Source organism: Aythya marila (genome assembly GCF_965140915.1).
Source record: "Aythya marila genome assembly, chromosome: 9".
In the NCBI taxonomy this organism is placed as follows: Eukaryota; Metazoa; Chordata; class Aves; order Anseriformes; family Anatidae; genus Aythya; species Aythya marila.
In genome coordinates this window covers 4,687,036-4,699,369 of record NC_139050.1, presented here as the reverse complement: position 1 = coordinate 4,699,369, position 12,334 = coordinate 4,687,036, and the positions used below count along the sequence as shown (strand labels likewise).

General features: G+C 37.5%; 1 protein-coding gene across 13 annotated transcripts in view; it reads right to left on the bottom strand.

The window, feature by feature from the left end:
* DOCK10 (dedicator of cytokinesis 10) overlaps window positions 1-12,334 on the bottom strand; it is a 149,343-nt gene that overhangs the window by 68,413 nt on the left and 68,596 nt on the right. For all 13 annotated transcript variants that reach the window (XM_082767325.1, XM_082767324.1, XM_082767316.1 and 10 more), the window contains exons 5-9: window positions 7,791-7,863; window positions 7,286-7,417; window positions 6,886-7,020; window positions 1,946-2,129; window positions 217-302 (exon numbers count right to left, since the gene is read on the bottom strand). In XM_082767325.1, the coding sequence (XP_082623451.1) occupies window positions 217-302; window positions 1,946-2,129; window positions 6,886-7,020; window positions 7,286-7,417; window positions 7,791-7,863 (610 nt within the window). The remainder of the gene's footprint in view (window positions 1-216; window positions 303-1,945; window positions 2,130-6,885; window positions 7,021-7,285; window positions 7,418-7,790; window positions 7,864-12,334) is intronic.

The window sequence follows — 12,334 nt, the reverse complement described above, 5'->3', positions numbered from 1 at the left end:
TTTTCTTACACCCAGTGGAGATTTCTTCATTTATACAAAGCCATCAACTTTTCAAAAAGAAAATTATTCCCACCATTTATCATGACTCTAACACTCAAAATGGGCAATACGGTATTTTAAAGCCTTTCAAAATATTATTGATCATCTATTAGTAAGCATTTTGACCTAGGTAGCACTTTCCAATCTGCTTGTAAAGAAAAACATAACATCCATTACTTTTGCAAAGTCTGGGTGCAAGGCGTTCTCTGAAGAGTCGGTCTCTTCTTGAGAGCAATCATCATTCACCGAAGCTTCTGCAGGGTCTTGAAAAAGGGGGGTGGGGGAAGAAAAAAAGCACATTTTTTTTTTTTTTTTAATTAAACTTGCACTGGGTTTTTAAAATTTATCGCCAACCTACTATTGCTTTTTCTTCTCTTTAGTACCATCAGGCTATCAAATGAAAGAGATACTAAAGTAACCTCTGTTCTCAACCTCATCCCCCACTGGTGTTTGCTACAACAGTCTGTATTTAAGCAAGATACCTGACTCTACTTAGTGAAGTGTCTGGCACATCCATCCATGACAAATATTTGTGCCCACAATAGAAACACCTTCCTTTGCTCTCCCAGTCCCTCCTGATGCAACACAGAGAATTTATGCCAGCCCAGAGATTTTGGGCACCTGGTGAACAGAGTTTTCAGTGTAGTCAGTGAGGCAGATAGGACCCACTCTTTGGGAAGGGAAGTGTTGTAGTCTGGACTCCACAAGCTGAAAATCTATGTATCCAGAGAAGAACACTACACAGCAAACCTTTTATTTGGCTCTTGCACTCTCTCACTGGGGATCACTCTGCTTTCAGTAGGTAATTCAGCCCAATGTGAAGTAAGTCATTACAGCCATTTAGGACTCTTCTGCCAAGAAAGCATCGTGCCTTTTGACAAGTTAACTCCATAGCACATTCCTGTTGCTTGTTATCAGGGCTTTTACCAGTAAAGACTTCTGTTTTCTGTTACCCTTATGTCTTTGACCTCTTATGCACATTTTTCTTTCTGTTTCATTAATATCCCTTATGGGTGGGATTTTCAAAAGTACTTCTCTGATTCTGATGTGCAAGTTGTTTGTGCTTCCAAATCATAAGAACATCTTTGGCTATATGAAGAGTATCCTGTCCCTCCAAAATTAGAATTTATTATAAGCATCAGGGTAAAGACTTCAATTAGCCATGAACTTCCCCAAGATTCGGATGCATGTGGGTTCAAAGCTTAGATTCAATTCATAGTATGAGCAGTTCAAATCTGTGTTAAGGTTTCAAGCGCTTTCAGTCTTAGAATTTTAGTTGGGGTTCATCCAAACCGAACATGGATTTATTACGTGAAAGGATGAGTTACTGCCTCATAAAGAGTACAGTATAACCGAGCATCTAATTCTTTCTTCCACAGTGAAAGGGTATTCATATGCAAACTCACAAAAGCAAGAAATGAAAAGTCAATAAGCTTCCAAGGAAAGAGCAATATACCACAGCCGGGATCTTTTTTTTTTTTTTTTAATTATCATTAACTCCAGATGTTTAAAGAAAACAAAATGCTGGAAAAAGAACTTCTCCAGGGCAGAAAACTCTTTAAAACTTTCAGACTCCCAAGACAGTAAAACATAAAGTATCAGCAAGATCATCTACAGGGAAGACTATTCTTGAAAAAGAGCTCTATAAGCAAAGCAGAGCCATGTTGTTCCTGCTGACTTTATGGGGAGCAGCTTACCTCCCTCCCACAGCCTTTTTAAAATGATCTGTGGGTAGTTAGCTGACATTGTTCAGGGATTGCCAAAAGACTGGTGCTTCTTCATCAGAAATCAATAGGTACAGAATCCATTAGAGACTAAGGCAGTTAAAATGGTTCAATAGTGATATCTAAAGGTTCTTTTCTTTTGCATTTGATTTAAAAAACAATGCAAGATTATTCACTCTTACCAAGTTTCAGATCAGTGAGGTCTGCACTTTTCCTCTCCTGAATGGTCCCCTCTGGATTTATTTGCAGGATTTTGTTGAGAGTGAAAATCCAGTCATCCATATCCTGCTCGTTTTCAGCTGCCAGCACAAAGTATGTGAGGTCATTCATTTTCAGCTCAAAGGCGTGTTTCCGAAGCCTGTTATTCTATTGGAACAAAAGGAAAAGAAAAATAAACACCATAAGTATAAAAAGGTACCAAAAAAGAGGTATCCATAAGATGGACTTCTATACAACTGTGCTTCAATAAATAAATAAAGCAAAATTAACTGGATTTAAAGAAAATTCAAGTACTGTGATGTTAACAAACATTTACATCAATTTAGTTTTAGTCTGTGTATCTAAAACCCACTTAGTAGGGAGTACCTTCTAAATGGAATAGGAAGAGACCTCTGAAAGGACAGCATTGCTATGTGACTCAAAGTCACCTACACAAAACTCCTCTAAATGCATTTCTCCTATACATTACCAGAGCACCAGACATTCAAAAAGATACTGAGTATAATTTTATTATTTTTGCATTTTTCTGAAAGAGCTTTTGGATATTATCAGTTAAACTTGGAATAGAAAGTAAACAGTAAATCTCTCCAGAAGATTTGAATGGGATGAAATCTTCCACAGGAAAATATTCCCATGGGTGCTTCCACTAGGTACTGACACCTTAAGCATTAAAATGATTTTACAAACAGCTATGGCATATTTTCACCAATTCCTTGCAGGAGGCCAAAGGTGAAAATACTGTTGTCTGTTGCAATTCTATCTTTGTCAAGTATAGAATAAGAATCAATGCCCAGTGTATTGGCAACAGATTTTTTCTGTTCTGTATCACCAGGTTGTACCTGCACTAGACTGTTAATCCATCACTTTCTGTCATGAGAATTTACAGGCGCTTAGTTACTGAAATAGCGCAATAAAATTAAATGGTGCAATTTTCCAATATAATATCCTTCATTCCTCAAATTTATCCAATCAGTGAGGCTTCTATCTCTTAGTCTTATCGAGACAACTGCATCAATTGCCTCTTCCCCTTGTTTAAATCTGAAACAAGCACTGATATGTCCTCTCCTCAGTACATAACCTAATTTTCGCAACTACTGTCTATGAACATCAGTGCCACCAATTTACATTCAATATTGCAGAAAATTGCCATCATCTACAATTAGAGCATTACTGACACATCTAACCTTGAAGTGACACAGATGAAAACCAATTCATCCAGCCCATAACTGGACATTTCACTTATTTCACTTAGTTTTAGTTTTTCTTAATTTGCTGTATTTAACTAAAACAACAACGGTGCCCCATAGTTCTACATACTGTAACTACTTCACAATACACACAACTGCAGTCCTGTATCAACAAGTTACTAAGAACAGCTCCTAAGCCAGCTGGTGAGGTCACAGCAGTATCTTCTTTTGTGTATGAGGAACAGAGGCAAAATCTGAGGCTGATGAGCAGTGAAGGAGATGAAGAACATGGGGCACTGAGAATAAAGTTCCACGAACACTCTTTTTCCAGCAGCAGAGATGATTTAGAAGATTCCTGCCCAATCTGTTGTTAATCACTTGCTCCAGTCCTTATATTACACATCATGACCCAGCTCAGAAATCAGCAAGACTGAATTTTTGGAGTTACTTGGGTCAATGGAACCAGTCAAATCTGGGCTTTTCAAGCCAACTCAGGAGTGTATGTACATGCACGCGTGTAATATTTTTTTAATTCTGCTACTGAAAAGTCTATTGGTAAGAAATCATTTTCCCTCATGCACTTTATTTAGGTAACTGTTCTTTCAGGTATATAAATTTTAGTTCACCCTACACAGGGTGAGAATAGGGTTGGGTTTTGCAGCAGTTCATTCTGGGGTGTCTGATACTGTTTTTGATTACAGTGAAATCACTCTAATCTTCCGCTCACTGCAATTACCTCAAATTAATATAAACAGTAACTAAAATTTTACTGAAACCTTTTTTTTTTTTTTTTCTAATAAATCACAAGGACTTGAACAAAAATTGAATGTGGGAGAAAACCATGCCAAAAATCCTAGACTAGTGCCCATTCAAAACTTCTAAGATAACTTCATCTGTATAAGGGGATCACGTATATGAATTTATGCACAATCCATAAAGAAAAATGCTACATTTCAATTTATCTTCAGAAAGCATACAAAGAGCATTGTGATGAATGCACTTCTTGTCTGAATTATGTACTTCCCCTTGCAGACATGGCCAAGATCTTTAAATCAGGTACTGTAACACTATCAGACATTATCTAAGAGAGCAATACATCTTGCATGCTGAATCTTAAGAACATTAGGGCAGGAAAACTTCAATATCCACTTTTCCATCTGCACTTCAGACTTCTGGCAAGCAGATGAGATCTACAGCAAAGTCTTTGTTTCAAATCTAAAGCCAACTATTTTTCTTTCCTGATCAGCTAAAGGGAGTTGGGGATGAAGGGGAGGAAACATAATTTCTCATTTTTCTTCTCTGTAAGTCCTTCCATATGGAGTGTGGACCTTGTAATCTTCAACACTTAATTTCAAGTTTAAAATTTCTTCCAGAAGGAAACAATACAAGATTCAATAAGAAACTACAGATGAGCTATAAATGAAACATCTGGCTAAGTTTAATGCCTGCAGGGTCATTCTTTCAAAATAACAGAAGTGTTTTGAAGGTATTTTGCATTTCAGCTGGAGATGGTTTCTCCAGGATGCTTGCCGCAGTCTAGATACTCAACCTCTATCAAACAGGAGCTCAAAGTCATTCTTGTTGAGTTAAATGATTTATAGTGGTGTAAAACTCGTAAGATCAGAGATTTCACATAATAGTTCCTCTAAACCTTCCATCTCTTTTCCAGATTCTGTGGCCTTCCTGTTTATGACAACTCTAAGCAAGGTTTTGTTTTTTAGCCTTATGACTCTAAGTTCAGCATGTGTTTGGTAACAGAGAGATTTTGATGCTGATGATACTTGCACCATTATCGCCTTGGCTAAGGATCACTTATGACTAGTGAAGGCAGCTCATAAATTCATGCATCTTATTTTGAATGTCAATCATAGAACAATAAAAAAAACAAGTGGCTGGTGGTAGGCAAGAGATGTTCTGGACGATTTGCAGGTATTCTGTAGAGTTAGAAGGCAGCTGTCAAAGTTCAGGAGGATTATTTCAAATATATATATATATATATATATATATATATATATATTTCGGTCATAGATCAGTTAAAAAGTCTGAAACTCTTGCAGACAAGACATTTCACACCCACCCCCACCCTCCTGACAGTACTTATCTATATCTAAAGCCACACTAAACCACACTACAGGGACATCCAGGGCTTAATTAGGGCTCTGGCTGACACCTGTCTTAAAGGAAAGCACACACCACCAGCAAACAAAAGCAAGCAGTCATTTTTCCTCCCATTTTTTCCTATTTTCTCCTATTTTATAAATGACTGGGCAATACCAACACAGAAGATCAAGGACATTAGTTTCTGTCCAAAACTGACAGCAGCTAAATAAACACCCTCTGAACCACAATTAACTGTATAACTGAGGGCCAATTAACAGCACTAACTTCTCTACAGGAGTACCAGTGTTTCTCTAACTGCACAAAGGACGCCTCCTACACAGATACCATCATCCTAAACACACAAAGCCCAGACTCTAACATAAGCATGCATTGCAGACTTCAGGCATTTCTGAACAGGATTTCTGATAAGCATCTCCTTCTGCCACGCTTCCAGTCTACTTGTTAGGGTCTTTCAAGTCAATGGGCTGACAGAGGCAGACAACATCATTGTCTTTCCGTGAATTTACCTTTGTCTTCTCCTACACCTGCTTGAAAAAAAGAAATATCCTTTAAACTATGCAGGATAACCTGCCATTCCCTACAGAGCCTGGTACTTTTCCAGGACACAGGAAAAGGGATCTGCAGGAGTTGTCAGCAAGTATTCGTTCCCAGAGTGAATTACCTTTACTAATTATTTCTCTTGCTTCAAAGGGCCCGTTTAGGGGGAAGGAGAAACTTTCCAAGTAGGAAAAGCTTATGTTTATTAGGGGTCTTCCCTTGCATTAGCTGAAAGGTTTCTTTCAAAGCAACCCTCAATTCAGTCAGTACTGGCATTTTTACCAAACTTTACTGGTTAACAAGTAAAGAACAAAGTATAGCTAAAAAAAGAATTTCCTTATGCAGTGACATCTGGGCTAGATGAACAGACTAACATGTTATTTAAGATAACATCTTATTTAACATGGGGAAAAAAATAAGAGAACTACATTAATAGAAATAAAGGAAAAGCAGCTAGAGGGAAAAAACGCTGAGAATTCAATTTCAGGAAGAAGAAAAAAAAAAGACATTTCTGGGTATTTATTTTTCCAAGCTACAACAACCAATAAGGCTCTGCCATATCTGTTGTTTTTAGGACTCTCTATCACCCCCAAGAATGATGATCTTCAAGGAGTCTACTGAATAATCTAATCACTTTGGAACTCAGGATACAGAATTAATTTACTACTTGTAACAAATGAAGCTCTATAACTTCAGTCTCTTTAACCCACAATAAACAAGCACAGTCTTAGTAAGCATAACATAAAACCTGGCAGCTAAGAAGATAATTTCAGTGAAAATAAACGTTTAGTATTTTAATATTTTCCTCATGTATGTCACCGGTAAAAAACATATATATATATATATATATTACCTGTTATCATAATTCACCTGTGGTTCTTGTAGTCTGTCAGTCTGAGCACTTGAACCAATTACAAAAGCAAAACTAATGGTGTTTTCATTTAATGCAACTGCTAACAAGATCACTATCCCATCCATGTACGCATTCTTCCATGTGCCTCTAGTAATTCTTACTAATCTGACACCAAAAAAATACAATGAAATAAAACAAGGCTTACCTGTACAACTCCTGTACAAGAATCCAAGAAAATACATCCCTTTGGCTCCTTTGATATTTTTTCATCTTTGTAAAAATTCATAATATATGAATTATCCGACAACTGTGTCAGCTGGAAGTAGCGCTTTTTGAATGACTGAAGTAGAAGAAAAAAGAATGAGAATTGCTGTACAGCAAATTGTTTTCACTGGTACTTTATTCACAGGGTTTAAATAACAAGCAATTCCTGCTCACATTTCAACTGAACTATTTTGCAGACAATTGCAACGTTACTTTAGTATCATTTAAAGCAATGTAACGAAGCCTAATCTGAGATATAAACATATAAATGACAAAAAAAGTGCCTCTATGGGGGATGTAAATCAAAATGGAATAAAGAAAGAATAATGCTGTTCCCTTACCCGAACAGTGATGCTATTGTTTACAGTGCTGTTAAAATTCCCTTTATAAAGCCATCCAGACTTGAAAACTCCTGCTGCTAGTCCTCCTCCTCCTCCACCACCACCTTTTGAAGATGAGTGGGATGTTGTATCCTAGATGAAAGACGTGATTAATATTGCATTCACTTGCTTTTTGAATTAAGACGAAAGAAAACTCTGATGTGTGAATATCTGCTTGACAACAAATAATCATCCTTACATTCTGTTTAATATAAGACTTATCAATAAGCCTGCTGTGTACATGATGACCTAAGAGATAAAGCTGTTCCACCAACATCAGAGTTACTTAAAATATAAAATATTTTATAGCAGATAATGAGCCTCCATTATCTTTTTGGTTTTGTTTTCCTTTTTTTTTTTTTTTATTTTTAAGATGTTAAAGTAATACAAGTAAATAAGTCTAAATAAAGTAAATAAGTCTTCCCTGTCTGAAAGAAAAAAAAACAAAACAAAACAGAAAACATACTTCATCCTTATCCACATCTTCATGATCAATTTCAAATGAATGTGATGGCAGTTTCTCTGGTCTACATTCATTTCTAGAAAAAGAGGAAAAAAATTATTTATTTATTTATACAATCATCTATCTGCTATTTCAGAGAGGCCACCATCTTGGGTCCCCATGACATCTTCAGAAAACCTACTGCTGTGATTCTATGTTCCTTTAAAAATCACTATATGTACATAAATCACCTTTTTTCTTAAGCTCTCTTTTTTTTTTTTTTCCCCTGGCTATATAAAATTGCAACAGCTTCATAAACAATATATATATTTTTTTAAAAATATCTTATTCTTTTCTCTACTCTTTGACCACAACAGGCAACAAAACCTAAACAATTCCCGGAGAGTGATCACATTTAAGGCTATCAGATTAATTAGAATGAACTGCTTAGGAGGTTTTTCTAACCAACAAGAACATTACAATGTTTTGGTAAAAGCTTCTACATTTCCTATATGATGAGCATAGCCTCGGAGTAGTTTTTAAGAATACATATAAGTCTTTTTGATGTGGTGCCATTTAGGAGCTCCATAATGCAGACTATGAAACAAAACTGAATATGAAAGAGCAAAGCACTTAAGCATTTGCTTATTTTTAAGCATATAAGTCATTGTACTGTCCCAAAGTACTTAGTATGTTGTGGAATTAAACCTTAAGTAACAGCCAGAAAAATGCACACGATAAAATATATTTTTAAGTGAATAAAATAGATTTTTCTGTGGCCTGAAGAGTACTAACATTGCTTTCAAATTCTTGAAGATTAAAGTCTCGTCTTGAAAATTTTTACTTATGACATTGAAACCCACAAAAGTTGCCATGCTAAAAGCCTTTATTAAGAAGGCCAACCTTTCCAGAACTGTCATTTACCCAGACTTAGGACATGAACGAAGCAACACAACCGTGTTGTATGTGGAAACAAATTCAGACTGAAGTTCAGAAACCACATGCTTGTAAGCTAGTTTCCTCTGTAAAGTTAGCAAATGTTAGCCCATGCTAGCATGCAGTGTTACTTTCAAAAATAAATAAAAAAGAGGTAGCTGACCTTTTTCATTTTCTGTTCATTCATACACAAGTTATGATCAGGAAGATTAGAATAAAAAGCAATACCCATCCCCACTTTGATTTTCCCATTTTGAAATCACTTTTATCATGACTTCAGCATCCCATTGTATTCAGAAAAGCCAGCATAATGAAATGCACACAGGATACGAAACAGGACTCTATTCCGTTTTAGTTTGTTCCATTTTCATTGTTCAGTGTAAACAACTGATTAATATACTGCATAAAAGGAACCTTTACGATCTATTGATACCTTTGATACCTATAAAAGCGATAACATTCAGAATATTTGACGTGGAATTCCACGGCAGGTTCTCCAATACAGCCAAGGACAGCTGTTAAAAAAAAATATCTTTGATACTCTCTCCTACCCAAATGAAGACAACCTCCAAAATCTCAAACCTAATCCCATGTTTTTTAAAACAAAACAAAAACACTACTACCAAAGCAAACAAACAAAAAAGCCCGACACCTTTCAAGCCTTTGCATTTTTAGACCAAAATCCTTTTGGTTTATTCATGATTCAGAGCTATAAATGCACTGCAGTGTTTGTAGGGCAGCCTACAACCAAAAAAAAATAATCAAACAAAAAAACAGATGCTACAGGGGAGGGGAAGTAAAAAACATGGGAAGGAGGAGCTGAATTGCTATGGTGTCTGGTCCCCTGCCTCCATGACACTGCAACTCTGCCCAGCCCTGCCACCCCACAGCTGGAAAGTGAGCCTGTCCCATTGAGCCTCAGACCTTCTGCAAACATGAGCACAGGGCGCATTTCTTAGAAAGAAGGAAATCCTGCTGTCCTCTCAGAAGAGCTATACAAGAGACATAAAAGGGCAGACAGTCTGGTGGCAGAGCTGGCAGATCACAGAATTGAGATGGCGTCAGTGGCTTGGGATAGGCAGTGTGAAGTTTGCATCATTAGAAAAAAGTCTTGCAAAAAGATTTTTTTTTTTAAATAAAATATTATGAATCTTATTTCTGCCTATGCAAATTACTCTAAAGAATGCACATAGGCTGCCTCAATGCCAAGGACCAGTAATTTATCATTTGCTACCCCTACATCTACTAGCAAAACCCCATCATATGGACATTTCAGTCTGCAGTACCACACCACCACAGAGACACCTGGCGGGATGACTGGCCATCCTGCTGAATCGCTCCCTCACTGACCACACATGAACCTCTCATACATTCACAACGGTGTAATGCTCCATGGAATAAAGTTTTTTCCTTTGCTATCTTGGAACCGTTTCAGGTATGCTGCTCATCTCTCTAGGACAGGCACATAAAACATGGTAAAGAATTAATCTGTTGACTTGGTATTCCCTCTTTATCTCTGCCTACTGACTCTTCAGAGCCATATAAAAATGCAGACTTCAAAAGCAGCAGACCAAAAATACCTACCAAGCGTTAGAGGTTTTCACATTTTAAATGACAGCAAAAACTTTGCTAATGACTGTTTCTGTTCCCAGACAGTGTCACCACAACACTCAAACTAAGCAAGCCCAGTTCTTCCTCCACCCTCCCATTTGCTCAAGAAGTCAGAACACACCATCACAAAGCATAAAAAATGGTATAAAAAGAGGTAGTGAGAGCTCACAGAGAGGAATTTAAGGGGTAGAGAGACCTGAGAAAAACCTCAGAGGAGGAACACACTCAGAGAAAAACTAAAGCAATTGCTAAAATTTTGTTTGTGTTGGTGTGCACATGTCGTTGAGCTCTTCCCCAGTGTCACAGCTCTAGTTCAGTGGAACTCCACCATGGACACATTGAGTCCCCTGTGCCTGCTCCAGGTGGTCTGCATCACATTGCAGCTACTTCTCAATCAAAAGAGATCAGTATTCGAGAAGAACTTGGATATCTGATAAAAATCTGCTATCCTATGCAGCCATTAATTGACATCTTCTATGACTGTGTCAAACACCACAGCATATCAAACGTAGAAATGATTATGAATTCCTTTCAGCACTGCTGAAGGCTGCTAGGTCCCAATCTTTGTGTTTCTAAAATTCAAAACCTCCGGAGAAGGTTCAGCACACCTTCAGTGAATGGAAATCCATTAGCCACAGCTGGATCTGGCAGCATAAGCAGCATTCTTTTCTCATGATACAAAGCTCAAATACTTAGTACTCACCCAACCTTCCCTATTAGAATGATTTCCTATAAAAAGGATTAATACAATGGTATGCTTGGATTTCTGATACAGTGGGATGGCATTGTACAAACAAAACAAAACCAAAAACTATGGAAATTGGGCATCCAGAGATATTTTCAGTGAGAGAAAATTACAATGACAAGGAAGTATCAAACCACCACATTTTTAACGAGGAGATTTAATCTCAAAGTCTGAACGTCATAACATGCATGTGCAAATCAAGCTCTGTTGAAATCTAGGAGGCTGTGTAATAATGGAAATGGTATGAAATGTGGTGGACTTCAAACCAGCTTTGTTGAAGGTATGCTAAGCCCAAAGCCGAGGCAACTCTAGGCAAACAAAACATGGGCGCTCCTGCTATCACTTGGCTGCTGGAGCATCAAACAGCGCTGCAGTCCAACCACTCCTGAGTGCCGTGTTCCAATACCAGACGTACAAGATTACCAGTTATCCTTTACACAAGTTGGGAAAAAGTACCATCTGAGACACCGTAACATCCCTAGAGCATGAACTCATGAAAGTAAATCATAATAATTATCTTAAAATAACCTTCATCGAAGAGATGTCCATAAATGGCTAAAATGTACTTCTGTGAAGAGTAAGGCAACCAGGTCTGTCAAAAGTATATTTTATAAGACGGAATATACTTAAGGTTAAATGGAAAACTGCACTGCAAACATTTCTCTTGAGCATTAAATGCTTTAATTCTATAAAACAATCAGTGTACTAGGTAGATAAGAAAAGGTATGTTTATAACTGATTAGCAAAACTGCTTTTAATGGCTTTTTGTACTACTGTGTTCACTCTTTGTAAAAATACCAATGTATAAGAGAGAATGTAGGTCTGGGGAAGGGTTAGAGCACAAAACCCTCTGAAGCACCTGTACCTGTGGTTAGTGCTATGTGCCTGTAAGCACCTTTTTCATCCGGTATCATGATTTTAACACCTCAAACTCCAAGCAAGGAGGTGATACTACGGGCATTCAGTGAGATCATTCACTACTCTTTAAGAGTCCTCAGGGCACAGGATACAAACCTGCCAGAAATGGGAGTAAAGGCAGAAACCCATTCAAGAAGGAATGAGCTCCTAAATTTCTTTACCCACATCAAAGAACTTGTTCCTTCTCCTCCCAGGACCTTTACACCAACTTTAACGTGCTGCCTCCAAGCACAGAAGGGAAGTAGCTCACCCAGACACCTGCATGTCTGCAGCCTTATATCCCAAGTGCTGTACCCGCACACACTGTACACATCGTACCCGGATCTCCTGCATTTTGCAGCTATAAACTTCTAAACAA